At 34.2% G+C, this 18,391-nt stretch overlaps 1 protein-coding gene across 2 annotated transcripts; it reads left to right on the top strand.

Annotated features, from left to right (window-relative positions):
• The first annotated feature begins 5 nt into the window (after window positions 1–5).
• On the top strand, window positions 6–14,709 carry LOC144569713 (uncharacterized). Of its 2 annotated transcripts, XM_078320172.1 has the most exons (7): window positions 6–878; window positions 1,615–2,151; window positions 2,339–2,583; window positions 2,740–2,819; window positions 3,233–3,282; window positions 6,206–6,295; window positions 14,546–14,709. In XM_078320172.1, exons 2-7 carry the CDS (start codon window positions 1,617–1,619, stop codon window positions 14,680–14,682), a joined length of 1,137 nt encoding a protein of 378 aa, XP_078176298.1. In that variant the 5' UTR covers window positions 6–878; window positions 1,615–1,616; the 3' UTR covers window positions 14,683–14,709. The 2 variants fall into 2 exon arrangements, with proteins under 2 accessions (XP_078176298.1, XP_078176299.1); XM_078320173.1 differs by lacking the exon at window positions 14,546–14,709 and adding an exon at window positions 6,683–6,975 and having other exon boundaries at window positions 6–2,151.
• The last annotated feature ends 3,682 nt before the right edge of the window (window positions 14,710–18,391 follow it).

Below are 18,391 nucleotides of genomic sequence, written 5' to 3' on the forward strand. Positions count from 1 at the left end.
ATACCTATTACCAGATTAACTTTAGGAGTTGAAGGTTAAGATGGAGAAGCAAACCCTCCCAGAACTTCCTATTTTTTTTCCAAGTTAAAATTTTCCTCCCAAGTGGAGTGGACACAAAGTTCATCTTGCTGCAAGTTTGAAGTATGTGGTTGGGGGAATGTTATTTTTCACTGTTCAGGGAGTTTTGTACATTGTAATTTTGTTACAATAATCTTAGGTCTGATGCAATTCTGCAGGGTTATGCACCAGTCTGTGGTGGATTGGTACCTAATTGATTTCAGGTTTTCCCCTGTTTGCTTATTTTTGCTGCTCAGATTCTATTTTGTGTTTAGTTGAGTTAAGTAGTTCTATATTGAGACTTAGTTGGATATAAATTAACAATTTAATAAACAATATTGCTTCTGCCTTATGCTGATAACAAGTTGCAAATCTGTCTGTGTCTGTCAATGCCATGCCTGATTCCTCCCTTCTTGAAAGAGCACATTTCAGCCTAGAAATTTTTTTTTTACTTGGAAAAGGCCAACATTACCCTCAGTCTTTGAGTTGAGATAGTTATGAAAAAGGAATTCACAACTTGCTGTTGATGTTCCCCTCCCATTTTCATCTATAAAGAGTTCCCCTCCCATTCTGGTATGATTTTTTTTTTTTCAATAGAAAAATGGACTGAAGTCCCAACAAATGCTGACATGGAATGGGTAATCTGTTAAACTAGACCCAACAACTATATTTCTGAAAAAATGGATGGAATCTATAGTTATAATAATAACAACTATAGAGATCTATGGCAAGATATGAATGGCATTTTCTCTAATGAGATATAAAGCAAAAAAGAAAAGTTTTTGTTATCTTGTACGAACCAAGATTTCATAATGAAGCAGGTTTTTTTTCTCTCTCTCTCTCTTTTGGTATCTTTCGGAAATCTTTTTTTTTTCTTTCTCTCATTTACTAATGCATGATAAGTTTTTGTTATAATGGTGCTGAAAGCTGAAAATCACTATCAAAAGATCAAATATATCCTTGTAATTAATGGTCATTTACTTCTATATATCGGAATCTATATATCCTTGTTCAGCATTCCTAGTAATTGTTGCAGAGAGCTGCACTTCTGGTTATATGGAACTTTTACTGAATAAATTAATATACAACTCTATAGATATCTTTCTTTTTTACTATGTAAACCAGAGCTAGGAGTTGTCATCAAGGTTAGTACAGAGGTTAAGAGGGATTGTAATATGCTATAAATAGCAGACAGAGACACTTGTAAATTCATTAAAAAAGAAAATACAAATTCCATTTCTCTTTCTAAAATCTTATAGTTTGTTTCTCTTTTCATTTCCTTAATTCTTGAAAATCTTGAAAGAACCAAGATTTCATAATGAAGCAGGGTTTTCTCGGGTAAAGATTTTAATGGAGTAGTTTTCGCTTCATGCAGCGCACTAACCCTATGCAGCAATGTTTTTATTCTATAGTATGTGCGCTGCATGAAGCCAAAACTGATCTTTCTCTTTTTGGTATCTTCCGAAAATCTTTTATTAATCTTGCATGCTGAATATCTCTTTAAACCTGTAATTTTGAACATGTTTTACTAATTGATTGTTCTTTCTCCTTGTGCAGAAATGGATCTAGATAAGGATACACGTTTGTTTCGTATTGGACCAGCATCACCCAGCACATCCACTGGCTCTATGTCAAGAGAAAGCACTCCAACAACACCCACTGATCAGACCTATGAAGAGGGTCCATATAAAACCCATCCCGGGTTTATCAATAAAGTTGCCATAGCCAAACTAATGAAGAATATGCCCAATTTAAGTAATCTTGCAGATTTTCCAGATTCCTGGGCTGATTGGTTTGAAAGTCCAACTGTACTACATACCTTTTTATTATACCAGTTGCATGACATTGTGCGCAGGGAAAGTTTAAATGCTCAATCTGGTATCAACATCCAGTATGAGGTTCCAAAGGTGGAATGCATGTATTATGCTCAATCTGGTATTCCGCATGGAAGGGAGAAGAATCAGTTTCAACTTGGTTTGATGGGTTTTAGTTTTGTTGACACCTCAGGCAATGGACCAGAGAGTTCAAATTCAAACCGGTCAGAATCGGCACCTAATACTGAACCGCTTCCCAACCCTTGGGCTGCAAGTTCTTGTAAGTCTATTACCAGAGTCTACATTTTTTTTGCCATGTTATGCACCTGAAACCAAAACATGGATTGATGGCAGCAAAAAAAGGAAGAAAGGACAAATAAAAAGCCAGAAAATAAAAAATATAGCACCCAGAAGGGGAACCTTTTATTCTAACATAACTGTGGTTATATGCATTTATATTTTACCAGATAGAGGAGCTAGTTCGTCACTGACGGAACGAGTGCCTGACGTTTTTATACCAGACCCTCAAGCTAATTCGTCACAGAAAGAACAAGTACCTGACAGTGATGATGATGACGATGATGATGATGATGATGATGATGATGACCCATTTATGGGCTCATCCTACTGGCAAAAAGTTCACAAAAGATCAGTCAAAATACTTGTGCAAATCATATTATCTGATGTCACTCTTTTAAGACATTGCCAGGAGGTTAGGCATTTATTTTTCAGAATTTTTCTTTCTCACACACTAAGCTTTGTATTGTACTGATAATTGTTGTTCTTTTTTGCTGCATGTGATAGTATGATTCGTGAATGTTCATTATTTGTTCTTTTTTTGCTTCTAAGTTCTAACTTTATTACATAGCAAGGTCGATCAGTTGGCCATGCTTATGATGAAATGTGTGACGCTGTTAACAATCTGCGTTTGGCTGACGAAGTGATTCAGTTAGTCATATGATACCCTTTTTGAAATTCATTTTTTCATTAAGAACATTCATACTTCGGTCATATTCCTTAGAACTCTCAGGCTTTACCGATGGCTGATCTCTAAAATTGTGATAAAATAGTCTATGATTACAACATTATGTTCGAATCTGATTAAACAATTCAATGTTACTTCTTATATTATCATATAACTTTAATTTTGTCAATTCTGCATGGCAACAATAACTCATCCAATTGGGATAACTTACATAAGTAACTAATGATTATAAAATTATGTCAGTTGGGGCTTGCATCCAAAACACCCCTCCAAATTTGCATTGTAATCCATTGGAAGTTTGGCATGTCTACTGTATATTTTTCCTTTTCCTTAAAATTGTTTGATGAGCTATTATGCCTCCCTACTGTCATTACAGTGATACTGCTGTCTGTGAAGAGATCTATGATGAAGTATTCAATATCCTAGGTAACATTGATAGTACTCATTCTATTATCCTCTCCTGTTGCTTTGTTCACAGCCTAACTCCAATATTTCACCGTTCACTGGTAAAAACAAACTGCAGTATTCAGTAGTTCTCTGTACAACCAAAATGAAATACAGTAATTTGAACTCGCTGGAACTGACTAGAGGGTGCATCTTTATGGTTTATGATATATATTAGGGAAAATTGTGAGATTGCCACTACAAAACCTTCAAAATGTGAGAATGCCACTACAAACTTCAAAATAGTAGAAATGCCACTCTAAAACTTTATTAATTGTGAAAATGCCATTCTTATACAATTCTTATACTATTTTTATAAAAAATAATCTGAAAAATTCTGTTTTAGAATATGTATTTTCGTATTTCCAATTATACCCTTGAAGTAATACCCCCATTCTCCCCTGTATCTATCAATCTGTCAAATCTTCTTCCTCACTCCTCCGCCAGTCACTAAGCTCTCCATTTCGTTCGCTGGGATCCGCTTCTCCGCCTTCAGTTTCGCACCAGGGCCTTAGCGTGGTGAGCCGCGATTCTGGCCTTCACGCTGTTCCTCCCTCTCTGAGCCAAGCACTAGCGAATACCACTCTAGTTCCTCCTCTCTCGCCGAATCCTCTTTGCCTCCGTTGGATCTCGCCAAGCCCTCTCTGAAATCTCGTTGAGCCCTCTGTGAAATCGCGCCTCCTCCTTCCTTTTGCCGAGCCCTCTCCTTCCTTTTGCCGAGCCCTTCCTCCTTCCTTTTGCCGAGCCCTTCCTCCTTCCTTTTGCCGAGCCCTCTGTGAAAATTTTTGATTTAAGATTCCATATCAATATGTCCTGGAGCAATGCTTTCATCATTCATGCCGAATTGTTCACTTGATTGTTGTACAGATCTCAAAAAGTTTTCTGGAAACAGTGCATTGAATTGTGCACGGTTGATCTTAAAATTGAACGGGACTTTAGGATATGTAGTCAATTATTGTAATTTTGTTTCGTGTGATATTTCTATAGTGGTAATTTTTTGATCCTCTGAAGTTTGTGATATACCTCTATGTTTTATTCATGATCATTCAATTGGCTCTTTTAATTAGGTTCCCTTCATGATGATCAGAACTTTGATACTGCTATTTAGGTACTGGTCTTTGATGCTGTTGTTTAGGTACTGGTTCACATCATTGAATTATAGTGTTATTGAGATTCAACAGTTGTTTTGATACTGCTATTTTAAGTTGGTGACAGTACACAGTGATCATGCAGTTTACCAGTATGAGATTCAACAGTTGTTTAAAATTACTTAAAAATTCCAATAAATGGAAACTCAAGTATAGAGGTTTCTATCATGATGTGCTCTATCTGTGGGTATGATTTGGGGGTAGTCCATGTCAAGTAGCTAGGCTTTTAGTTTTATTTTCATTTAATCTTTTTTGGAATTAGTACTTTACCAGTAGGGTGCCTATTGCCTTTCCCTTGTTTTATGCTTATAGCATGGATGGTACAACATGCTAGAGTTAATACACAGGCCCTACACAATACTTAGAGCCTATCTACACATTGTCATATTTAAATAGAATATTAAGTTTTAAAAAAAATTCATCATTTTCTAAACCTGGAGCAAGTAATTTAAAAAACAAAAACAAAAACAAAATTCATTCATATATACAATGGTAACAATCTATTTTTTGTCAAACAACATCATTTAACAATCATGGCTATCATATAAATAACAACCAACCTCACACTAATTAATCTCTATCCTCTAATTAAATCAATATTAAACCAATACATGGCCTCAGACTAGCATCAACCGCACAACAAAAACTGCACCGGTGTACACAACCATGACCATATATCAACATCTAAAAAAACACATTCTTTAGCATCTTGCTCATTTTAGGCTTCTAGCTGAGAATCATGCATCTAGTTTATCTGCGCGAAAATAACAAGAGATGAAATTAGAGCATACAAAAAACTTTAAAGAAATAACAAGAAAACAAATATCAGGAGTTCAGCCATGTTGAAATTTTAGCAGTTGGTACCTAAGGGCCAACAGATCAATTAAATAGGGTGTGCATCATTAAATTTTAGAATTTGCAAATACTTGAGACAGAGAGAGCAAGAGTGGGTGTGCATCATTAAATAGTTTTTCAATTGAATATTCAGAGGACAGAAGAAATCATAAACAAGAAAATATATTCAAAAGTATAATATTCTAAATGTTTGCTCGAATACGATCAAGCCAAGTTTCCAAAGGTGTTTGTTTAACTAGGCATGATAATAATTGGCAAGCTAGGAATAGTTCTAACCTGGTTATTTGCCACCGTATGTGTCCAGTTACAATCATAAAATAGAATTAAATCACTTACTTGGCGAGACTGGCGATTGAGGAGCTGCTGGTAAGACTATCTCAGTCGATGGAGCTGCTGGTGATTTGATGAGGAGGCGATTTGAGGCGCAGTGGGTGAAGAGGAGCTGGCAATTTGAGGAGGCGATTTACCAAACCCTAGCGAGAGGAGGAGGCGCAGTGCTTCATCCACTGTATATGTCGTCTCCCACTGTGCTTTACTAGGGTTCAGTTCTTTCGTTCGTGTTCAAAGGCGAAAGGCAAATTTCAGTTCGTTCGTGTTTAACTGGGGTTCGTGTTTTTCTGATGAAGGACATTTCAGTCATTATTTTTATTTTTATTTTTTAACAGGTTTAATACAGTATGAGTGGCAAATTTAGGATTAAACAAATTTGTAGTGGCATTTCTACAATTTTGAAGTTTGTAGTGGCATTCTCACGTTTTGAAGGTTTTGTAGTGGCATTCTCACAATTTCCCCTATATATTATTACTTGCATTTTTTCTATGAAACTGAACTTACTGTTAAAAAATCAAGCCACTGACATATCTAGAATTTAATCCTACTATGGAATACTTGCTTTGTAACAGACCTGGAACTTGCTGAATATATCCGTCCTATCCTGAAAAAGTTGTATCCAATTCCATATATCGTGGATTATGTTTGGGGTGATTTTAACGGTAAATATTGTACTACATTCATGTATAAATTTACACACTTAGTCATTGGAAATTAGGATGCTATAACATGTATCACTTGGTACATTTTAGCATGGTGTTCTCATGCCATCATAATTGCAAGTTTATACTGTTAGAAGCAGTGAACTTATTTCTACATGTCAATTTCCACATGTTACATAGTAATGCACGTACCAGAACTGAACTAAAATCGGTTCATTACAAGAATCCCATATTGCATTAGTCACAGCCATTCAGATTTAATAGATGTACCACCATATGTCGAGTGCTCGTACTGGACCAGCTGGAACAACTTTTCTATGGCTTCAAATTTTGGGTCCTGGCATTCAAATTTTTTCTTAATTAATGTTTATGCTATGCGCATTTTAGATGGTGTTGCGGGGGTAACTCGAAATGTGGTAGCTCCAGAGGAGTTTTTTGCCTCACAATTGGCAGAAATGGAGCAGAAAGGGTTAGTGGACCGGCGATAAAATATCATTGCTCCGCTCAGTATTTGGGGTTTTGTGGAAATTGCTGGGGCTTTAGTGTTGAGAAAGAGTTCTCTTGTTCCTTGGAGCTTCCTGAGATAACTTTTTTTTTTTTTTTTTTTTTTCCTTTTTATTATGTTCCCTTCTGAGGACTGAGATGACCTCTTTTGAAAGATAAACTAGGAATAATCTGATAAGTTTGGTAGGGACCGAATACTAACACAACAAATAATGGAGATAAGAGGAATAACTGTGGTGCCAGGGTGTGCAATGTGCCAATCGGATAGGTTGGAGGACAGAGACCACCTCATGTGGTCATGTAGGTTTGCACGTAGATTCTGGTTGGGAATTGAGGCACACATGAACATACAATTTCAGCGGGGGGCGCAAACAATTGTTAGAGCATGGTGGGATGCAAGGCCAGCAACGAGGGACATCAACCAAAGGAGGAGGGACACGGCATGGGCAGCGGGATGCTGGGCCATATGGCGAGAGAGAAACAGACGGATATTTACTAATGAGAGTAAGACGGAGTGTACCCTCATAAAGGACACAATAAGGGAGTGTATGCAATGGATGGAGAACTGCTAAGAGAAGTGTAAGCAAGTACTATGTAAATAGGTAGATTAATTGTAGAGCTAGGACAATAGAAGGCGTTGTAAATAATTGAACTATCTTTTCTTCTTAATACAAAAAGTCAGAGGCTTTGCCCTGACATTCAAAAAAAAAAGTTTGGTTTTTCATTATTGTCACATTGCCCATGATAGGTGTTTCTCTTTTTACTTTTTTATTATTCCTGATTTATTCATGAAGAATATACAAATATTAAGAACTTGTGAATTATTCTTTTTCATAAACTTTTATTTTCTTATTATAGACGCATAAATTTTATAGAGAAATTTAGATATATACCCATCATAACTTCTTTAATTAGATATTTCCCTATCAAAACTTCAAAATTAGTTATTTCTCCATTTAAATATAACTATATTATAAATATACCATGATTCAATTAAATCAATTAAAAACATTGGTTAATAGTAATAAAAATAAATAAAAGGACAGTTATACCCTTATGTTGATAACATTTGATTGATGGATAAAGTGTTACGAGGTTCACTAACCACAAAATTATAATAATAAAAAAAGGTGTTCTGCCAAATACAGAGTTTTAATAAGAAAATAAACAAAGAAAATAAGAGCAAAGATTTTCCGAGACCATCCTTGCGCTTGCTGTAGCCTGTGTACGTACGTAGTGTTTTCTTCAGTTCGTATCTGACACAGAACTGCGTCTACCAGTTGCCTCATAGGCTTTGATTCTTCTCTGAAAATTCGCCCACATCTCTCCATCCAAACAACAAATTGAACATTATGCTTTTGGATTTATTAATTGGTACACTCTTTATGGAAAATCTGAATCCAAAACCTGACCCGTTATGAAGGGGTTCAGACCCTTTATGAAGAAGTGCATTGGTTTTATATATACCATATCCTTTTCTCTGAAAAACATGTGATTGTGACTGTCAAGAAAAGAGAGAAAAAATAGAGAGCACCAAGAAACACTCTATTAAGGCTTGAAGGTTCTAGGTCGTGGAAAACGCAAGGCATCCAGCTTCGGCTTGTGATTTCTTACAGAACCAGTGATACTGCTACACTTGTAAGTTATATTCGTTAATTAATATTGGTATCAAAGCCCATGTTATGGCATGTATTTTGGTTTTAATAATCACGATTATTTTGTTTATGCATTTCCAAATTTTACATAAATTTAATATTTTCGGGTAAATCTGTTTATACATGAGAATAATTTTTTTTGAAAAACATATTTTAAGTATTCTATTTTTTTTGAAAATTAATTTTATTTTCTGTATAGAATTGTTAAGATTTGATTTACAATTTTTTTTTTGAAAATTTGATAAATCTAAATACGAATTTTTATTTTTATAATAACGTATTTAATTGTATTCATTGTTTTGGAGATTTTTTAAATGTATCTTTTGGAGATGCATTGCAAAACAGTGATCTTGTACAGTGAAAATTGGAGATGCAAAGCAAAAAACAATGTATCTTTAGTTTACTTTGGATCTTATATAATTGGGTTGGATAATTTTCCGAACCAAATGAATTACAACCGTTCGATGAACTATTTTTTCTCCAGAATTCTCGGATTGAATGGTTGATATTTGGTGTGGACCATTTTTATACTTCCGGATTGTATGAAATCCAATTTTAATTCAACCAGCGGTAATGGATGGGTCCATTACTGTAGGAAATGGAGAGATTGTATGCACCGCTGGGGCTTGAACCCGAAATTTTTATTAATAGGAAATATATTAAATAAATATCGAGATTAGAGAACGCTTTTGTGTTTTACCGAAATATAGGGAAACCGTTATGGTTTATCACGGCCTCTGGCCGTTCTGGCTTATCACGGCCAGCATTAACACTTAATTAATCATTACCCATTCTAACTGAACCGCGCAAGAAAAAAACCATGGCCGTTACTATCTATCACGGCCAGAGACAGAAAGAAAGAAAAAAAAATGGCTGGCCGTGATAACCTATCACGGCCATAGGTTAAAACAAATTTTTTTTTTTTTCGGACCTGGCCGTTACTGTTCATCACGGACAGGGATTTTTTTTTTTTTCTCTGGCCGTTCCAATCTATCACGGACAGGGTTTTTTTTTCCGTTTTTTTCATGGTTCAGTTAGAATGGTTAAGCTTGTTAATTAGGTGCTAACTCTGGCCGTGATAAGCCATAACGGCCAGAGGCCGTGATAAACCATAACGATTTTCCTATATCTGGATAAAACGCAAAAGCGTTCTCTAATCTCGATATTTATTTAATATATTTCATATTAATAAAAATTTCGGGGCTTGAACCCGCGTCTCTTGGGTCTCTTGGGCGAGAGCCGAATACCCTAACCACTATACTACAATCAATTTCATGTTATTATGTTGATTCCATATATTATATATAGAGTAAGCCTTGGGTGCTATGGATAGCATAGAGGGCTACGATACAGTTGCTGGGACATTCTTTATTTTCTCTTTTGTATCTCTTCTCTCTGTTTATTTTGTGTATAGATTTGTTCTCGAGACAAAGGTAAGTCCTTGGAACAAATAAAAATGCTGTTTCAAAGCGAGGTTGATTGGTGAAGAGGTCGTGGATTACAGCTCACTTATATAGAAGACTAGTGCAAAAGGATTAATTATATTTTGGAATAATTGTTTACTAAATTGTGACGAAGATACATCACATTTTTCAGAAGATGCCAGTTTTTCGAAAATCCTGGGACAATTTTTTTTTTTTTAAAAATATATAATGCTAGTTCATTGTATATTTTTTTTTGTAGGTGATATTGCACTGCTAGATAACATGCCAGACAATAGTTTGTGGTTCATCACTTCATTGGGTCCAGTTTATTCGGTTTTGAACCAAACCGAATTAGTTTGGATTAAATGGTTCGGTTCGGTTTGAAAATTTTCAAAAACGAAATAACTGAACCGATCGAACTTTTATATATTATGAATTTGGTCCGGACCGCTTCAGTTTACTTCTTAATCAATTTCTTTAAATACTTCGGTTTATTTCTTAATACCCCATTTTATTTCTTAATTCCCGATTCATTTCTTAATATACTTCGTTTTATTACAAATTAATTGCTTTAAAAAAAAATATTTCGGTTTGAACCGAACAAATCGAACAAACCGAAATAAAACTTTAGTTTGGTTCTGTTCAGTTGCAATGCTAAATCGGTTCAGTTCAGTTTTATTTTTAAACCGAATTATAACTTGTCGGAGAATATACTGTATGACTGTATATTAGTTAATTTCTATGTTTCTAGATTGTCTAGATTAGATTAAGATAAGATTGTCTAGATTACTTTCCATGTTATTCTTGTACTATAAATAGGTAAACAAGTTATTTAATATCAATCATTCTCTAAATTAACACTGGTTTGCCTAGTTCGGTTCGGTTTCGATGAGACAGTAAAAACATTAGATGTGATTAATATTATTTTCTCTACATGCTCATGCTCGTAAATATCACTTTCAATTTTGATTTTACATTAATCAATTAGTTATAAATAAATGTCCATAATTTATTCATATTGATCGGTGTATTTTTGCAAGCTCTTGATACTACTTAAAACAAAATCAACATGTATGTGATAATCTTTTACATGTGCACAGAGAAAATAATAGAAATCATATTTAACGATTTTATTTCGACACTTAAGTTTAAATTTTAAGTCATATATAGTTCTGAAAAAAAGAGATAATGAAAGCACAAAAATAGTAGAGTCATTTAAATTTTCTCTAATTTGTGCAACAAACAAGTAGATGCATTTTAAAGGATAATGGTTCATACTATGTATGTAGCATAATGGTTCATACTATGAATTAATATCTTTATTTTTAAAATTTAGACAATTAATGTAAACTATTTAAAATGATGTACGATCAAATTTTACACTTTTAAATTTCTTTTACTATTTTTTTAGAGTGATAAAAAATCACTTCATTTAAAAATTTTGGACCATTCAGATTTTCTATCTATCTAAAAAGTAATAATTTTTTATAAAAAATATAAAATTTAGTCTGCAAGTATATTTTTTTGGAGATCACTATTTTGATTTTAAAACAATAATATTGATTCATTGTACGGACAAATGTGCGCTAGCTATACATTTCTCCACTCCCTTTCCTTGGGTCAATTCCTTGCACTCTCCTGTTAAGTGCTCCCTCCTTGCAGCGGGAAAAACTCACCATCAAAGAATTCTCTTTGTGATCCTTCTCCGATCAAATTTATCCCGTCTCCAGTTCAAATCCTTTGCTCAAACCATTCTTTCTTATTTCTCTCGTCACATGGGCTCCAATGGTGAAGGACCCCAGAACAAACGTAGCCCAGTCACAATACAAGTCAAGTTGAAGGGTGGAAGTAAAATTTCCATACAAACAGAGCTTGATCAGACGGTCGAACAGTTGAAGCAGGCATTGGTCGACCAGACCAGCGTACCGTCTGATGAGCAAATGTTGGTTCACACTGGTCGTAAACTCAGGAATCCTGAAACGCTCAGGAGCTATGGTATGTTCATTTCTCTTTTCGTTTCCTTAATTCTTGAAAATCTTGGACTAACCAAGATTTCCTAATGAAGCAGGGTTTTTTTGGGTAAAGATTTGAACAGAGTAATTTTGTCTTCATGCAGGGCACTAACCATATGCAGTGATGTTTTAATTCTATAGTCCGTGCGCTGCCTGAAGCCAAAACTGTTCTTTTTTCTTTATCTCTTTTTGGTATCTTTTGAAAGTCTTGTACTAATCTTGTATTTCTTTAAACCTGTAATTTTTGAACATGTTTTACTAATTGATTGTTCTCTTCTCCTTGTGCAGAAATGGATCTAGATAAGAGTATACGCTTGTTTTGCATTGAACCAGCACCACCCAGCACATCCACTGGCTCTATGCCAAGAGAAAGCACTCCAACACCACCCACTGAGACCTATGAACTGGGTCCATATAAAATCCATCCCAGGTTTATCAATCAAGTTGCCATAGCCAAACTAATGAAGAATATGCCCTTTTTAAGTAATCTGGAAGATTTTCCAAATTGCTGGGCTCTTTGGCTAGAAAACCCAAATGTACTACATACCTTTTTATTATTCCAGTTGCATGACATTGTGCGAATGGAAGGTTTCAATGCTGATGTAATCAATAATATCGAAAGCATTTATGAGGCTCCAAAGGTGGCATGCATGTATTATGCTCAATCTGGTATTCCACATGGAACAGAGCAGAATCAGTTTCAACTTGGTTTGATGGGTTTCAGTTTTGTTGACGCCTCAGTCAAAGGACCGGAGAGTTTAAATGCAAACCGGTCACAACCGGCACCTAATACCAAACCGCTTCCCAATCCTTGGGCTGCAAGTTCTTGTAAGTCTATTACCAGAGTCTACTTTTTTCCCCCCTTTTTGTTTGCCATGTTATGCACCTGAAACCACAACATGGATTGATGGCAGCAACAGAAAGGAAGAAAGGACAAATAAAAAGCCACAAAAGAAAACATATAGCACCCAGAGGGGAACCTTTTATCCTAACTTAACTGTGGTATGTATTTATATTTTACCAGATACAGGAGATAGTTTGTCACTGATGATACCGGACGATTTTATACCAGTCAGAGGAGCTAATTCGCCACAGACAGAACAAGTATCTGACAGTGATTATGATGATGAATTGATGGGCCTATCCTACTGGCAAAAAGTTCACAAAAGATCAGTCGATATACTTGTGCAAATCATATTATCTGATGCCACTCTTTTAAGACATTGCAAGGAGGTCAGGCATTTATTTTCGAGAATTTTTCTCCTTTATTTTCGAGAATTTTTCTTTCTCCCACTAAGCTTTGTATTGACTGATAATTGTTGTTATTTTTCGTGATATTCATTAATTGTTCTTTTTTTTTTGCTTTTAACTTTATTATACAGCAAGGTCTATCAGTTGGCCATGCTTATGTCAGAGTGCTTTATTATGCTCACAGACTGCGTTTGGCTGACAGTATATTTCAGTTAGTCATATGATACCCTCTTTGAAATTGATTTTTTCACTAAGAACATTCATACTTCGGTCATATTCATTAGAACTCTTAGGCTTTGCCGACGGTTGATCTCTGGAACTGTGATAAGATAGTCTATGATTACAACATTATGTCAGAATCTGATTATACAATTCAATGTTACTTTTTATATTGTCATATATCTTTAATTTTGACATAACTCAATCGACAATTCTGCATGGCAATTGGGGCTTGCATCCAAAACACCCCTCCAGAATTGTATTGTAATCCATTGGAAGTTTGGCATATCTACTGTATATTCTTTTTTCTTTTCCGTAAAATTGTTTGATGAGCTATTATTCTAGTTCCGATCCAATCTTATGCCTCCCTACTGACATTGCAGTAATGCTGTTGGCTGCGGAGATTGCTATGATGAAGCATTCAATATCCTAGGTAACATTGACAGTACTCATTCTATTATCCTCTCATGTTGCTTTGTTCACAGCCTAACTCCAATATTTCACCGTTCACTGGTAAAAACAAACTGCAGTATTCAGTTCCCTATACAATCAAAATGAAATACAGTAATTTGAACTCGCTGGAACTGACTAGAGGATGCATCTTTATGGTTATTGAACGAAGAAAACCTCTGATTTGTATTATACCTGCAATTTTTCTAAGAGACTGAACTTACAGTTAAAAAATCAAGCTACTGACAGTATCTAGAATTTAATCGTACTATGAAATACATGCTTTGTAACAGACATGGAACTTGGTGAATATATCCGTCCTATCCTGGAAAAGTTGTATCCAATTCCATATATCGGGGATTATGTTTGGGCATTTGATGGTAAATATTCCACTTCATTCATGTAACAATTTACCCACTTAGTCATTGAAAATAAGTTCCTATATCAGGCATGGTGTTCTCATGCCATCATAATTGCAAGTTAAAAGCAGTGAACTTGCAATTTCTACATGTCAATTTCCACATGTTACATAGTAATGCACGTACCAGCACTGAACACAAATGGGTTCCTTACAAGAATCCCATATGGCAATAGTCAAAGCCATTCAGAACTAATAGGTGTACCACCTTCTGTCGAGTGCTCGTACTGGATCAGCTGGAACAACTTTTTGATGGGTTTACATTTTGATCTCGGCATTTTTTTTTTTAATTAATGTTGATGCTATGCACATTTTAGATGGTGGTACTGGTGTGACTCGAAATGTGGCAGTGCCAGAGGAGCTTTTGCCTCGCAATTGGCAGCAATGGAGCGTATGGGGTTCATGGACATGCAAGAAAATATCATTGCTCTGCTCAGTTCTTGGGGTGATGTGAAAAAGGCTGTCAAGAGGCTTAATTTTAGAAAAATCAAATCGGCCCCCATTTTTTAGGTATAATTTTATGTATAATCTAGAGTAAAATGTCATAGTATTGTAAAATTGAACCCGTTTTCTCTATAAAAGATTTTTATATGATTAATTTCTATTGTGTGTTTAACCCTTATATATAGTTTGAAAGCCTGGCTTCGTCGCCAGAGGATGATCGTGATGAAAAAGCTTCTAGTGTTTCTTTAAACTCGAGACATTCGTTTTTTTTTTCTTTTTATTATTTGCACTTCTGAGTTGACCTCTTATGAAAGATAAACTAGGAATAAGTGTAAAAATGATCATTTGAGTGGCATGCTTAATTGAATGAAGTTTGTCTCATATATAGTTCTTATTTGAAGATCCAAGAGAATGCAAGTATATATGCAACCTCATGCATTACTTCTGTAAATTACTTGAGAATATTTCCAATTAATTGATGGTAAGCTTTAGCAATTTGTTGAAAGTTGTACACTGACAGGAATAATTAAAAGAAACAAAATATGGGTTGGCGCACAGCCATATATAGGCAATCATTATATATTTTCAATCTACAATAGATCAACTACATTTTAAATACTAAATAATGAAAGCAATGCAGATTGTAAAAAATGGGATGCAAAAGAGCATTGACAATTTCGATCATACAAGAAAATTTCTTATTAAGATTTCTATATAGCAACATTTGCTCTAAGACATCATAATTATTTAGGTGTACATTTGCTCTAAGGCATCATACTGCCTAAGGGCTAAAACAAGGAAAATAAAACGCTGATCCTCATATTAACCTATAATTGACCGTGTAAATAAGCATAAAGCCCTTTTGTCAGGAATATTATTGTTACAGAATAATTTTCTAATTTGATCTCTGCTATTGATGAAAATTTTTCCTAAATGTACAATTTACAACAACAACTCTAATATGAATACTTTATTGGGACTAATTTGCAAACAAATGATGTATGTTTACAGAAGAATTTAACCCATTACGTCACAAATCTCTCTATCCATCTGGCAACCGCCACCTTTTATGCCAATAAATTGAAACCCTTGGCCACAAAGGAAACCCAAAACTGTACTCCAAGGCTTCATCCGATACCCCGCCTATAGCCAAAGGCAACCACATGCACATGGGCTGAGCAAGAATGGTGAAATTGAGAAGGCATTGACTTTTCTTGATGTAATGATTTCCAAAGGACTTGAACCTGATGTCGTGATGTACAACACCTTTAGATGTGGGCTACGATGAACGGTACTTTCAATTTTGCTTTCTGTGATGTATTGTGATTTCAATTTTTTTAAGAAAGCTCTTTGTAAAAGCCATGCTGGTGGATTATTGGCTTTGTAAAAGCCACGCTGGCAAAATATTATGCTCCAAGTTCTTCATGAAGGAGCAGAAGAAGAAGGTTAAGAAGACAGAGAACTCTTCCAGTCTGAAGAGGAGGTTGAGGTTTGTCTATTTTACCTAATTTGTCTCATATTCCTAAAAAATTACCGTGGGATACACTCCAAATTTTGGGATGCCCCCGCTATTATTCGCTGCTCTTGCATTTCAGTTTAGTAATAACTAATAAGAAATGTTTGGATTACCTACCGAAAAGAACTACATCCTACAATAAATACCCCCCAGCGTACCTCTCAGGGATGGGATGAAAGTATGAAACCAAATGTTTTCTGATTCAAAACTTAAATTCATCGTAGATTCACCCTGTTGTGTTATATGAGTGCACAATTACAAATAGGACCCTAAGCTATTCTATAATTATACTATTACATAAATGCCCTTTGTAACTTGTTTCTCAACAAAACCCCACCAGGCACCAGCTTGTGTTTTATTAGATAATATTAATTAGCACTGCCGTCATATCCCGGATAGTGTGTTTGAGCTTTGTTTAATGCAGTTAATATGTGTGCAGCTTGTCTACTTTATTTTGCACCTAAACCCAATTTTCAATTATATCACATCACATGTAGTTTGGTTAACGTGCTATCTATAGTTTAGCTTTATGCTGTACTACAGCCTTGAAAACTTATTTAATAGGTATCTGATCTTATATTGTATTATCTCGGTCTAAAAGTGATTAAAACTATTCTAAGCACTCAAGAGAGGCCTTGAAGAGTAAGAATTGTGAGAGTTCCACTGGCTGTTGCTTATGCTGCTCGATTGCAAGAGAACTAATATTTGTATTGCATGATATACTATAGGCTGTATTCTTAAGGTTGTGAATATTATGGAATTGGTCTGGTAATCTTCTTTTTTTTCTTTTTTTTTTCTGGAGTGAGGCTATTGTACTACGCATAGCATATTTTGGTCTTTACTATAGATTACTATAGATGTATATTTTTATTTTCAAAGTTCAAATAGTCGATCCATTCCGCTCAACATGATAATCATATGAAAATGTGTTTTAGATTTAGATTTGATTGTTTGTCAAGTCTAAAATCTAAATAGAGCCGTGAGCGAAGGGAGTCCGTCTCGTTTCCACTTTTAATGGAGCCAACAAAATTAAAATAGCGTAATTATTAAAATGAATAAAAGAGTTCATATACGTCAAAAAAAAATAGAAACTAAGGAAACTGAGACAGCTGCTTTTCGTTTGAAAAATGTTCAAGAACATAACACCTATTTGACGATTTTCATTTACTAAAGAAAATTATTCAATTTATTAATTTTTTCTTTTTTTTTACAAACAATTATAAGTACTGCAAGTCTGACATTTATTCTAACTTTACACATGTTTTTTTTTTTTAAGAGAAGTTGGACGTCAAAATATCAAACTACAAACTATTTAATATCACAAGAGATTTATATTTAGATTTTGAATTTACGACCTTACACACAGAAGGTGTTACTTTCGTCACTAGACTAAATATTAGTTATCTATTTACTTCTTCAAAAATATCTTGCACTGTTTGTTTACACAAAAAATATCAATGATATAAAGTTGCTAATATTCTAAATTATAATGTTTGTTAATTTAAATTAATTATGTGAAAATGTAAAGAGTAGTTAAATTTAATAAACATTTGTGAATAAGAGATACTATCATAAAATTATACATAACTTTGAAAAGAAAAATGCATAGATATATGCATAAGTTCTGATTAAATACAACACTTCTCATGGTTGGATCAAATACCTATATATTCTCAGATTTTTATACTTAGTCAGTGCAATTATGTGCTACACTTGATGTTTACTAGGTGTTTTTCTAACTATATTATTTGATTTTATCCATAATTTTCAAAATAATTTCTTGACCAATGTGACTTGTTCTTTAAATTTAAATTGTCATCTATGTGTTCAAGAAAGAGAGTAAAAGAGGTACACTTGGATCCCACAAGAATATTTTATTGGTAATTAAAAAAATATTTTTTATTTTATGTTATAAAAAGGAAGAATATTTTCAAAAGAAATACAAAAAAAGAAAGAAAAAAAGATGAAAATTTATTTAAAAAAATAGACTACTAAAAAAATTAAATAATTTGTATAAGGCTCAAGCAACTCTCACGTAAGAGAATAAACAAATTAAACCGAAATTAGAATGAAAAAGAAAATTAATATCAATTAAACTTAGAATTATATCTCTTGAAAAAATGAAAAATAAAATTTTCAGCCCCACTGATATTTTTTTGACATAAAACAATAATAAAACAAAGGGCCGTAAAATGTTATTATG

The sequence above is a fragment of the Carex rostrata genome, chromosome 18, assembly GCF_964058835.1.
Source record: "Carex rostrata chromosome 18, lpCarRost1.2, whole genome shotgun sequence".
NCBI lineage: Eukaryota > Viridiplantae > Streptophyta > Magnoliopsida > Poales > Cyperaceae > Carex > Carex rostrata.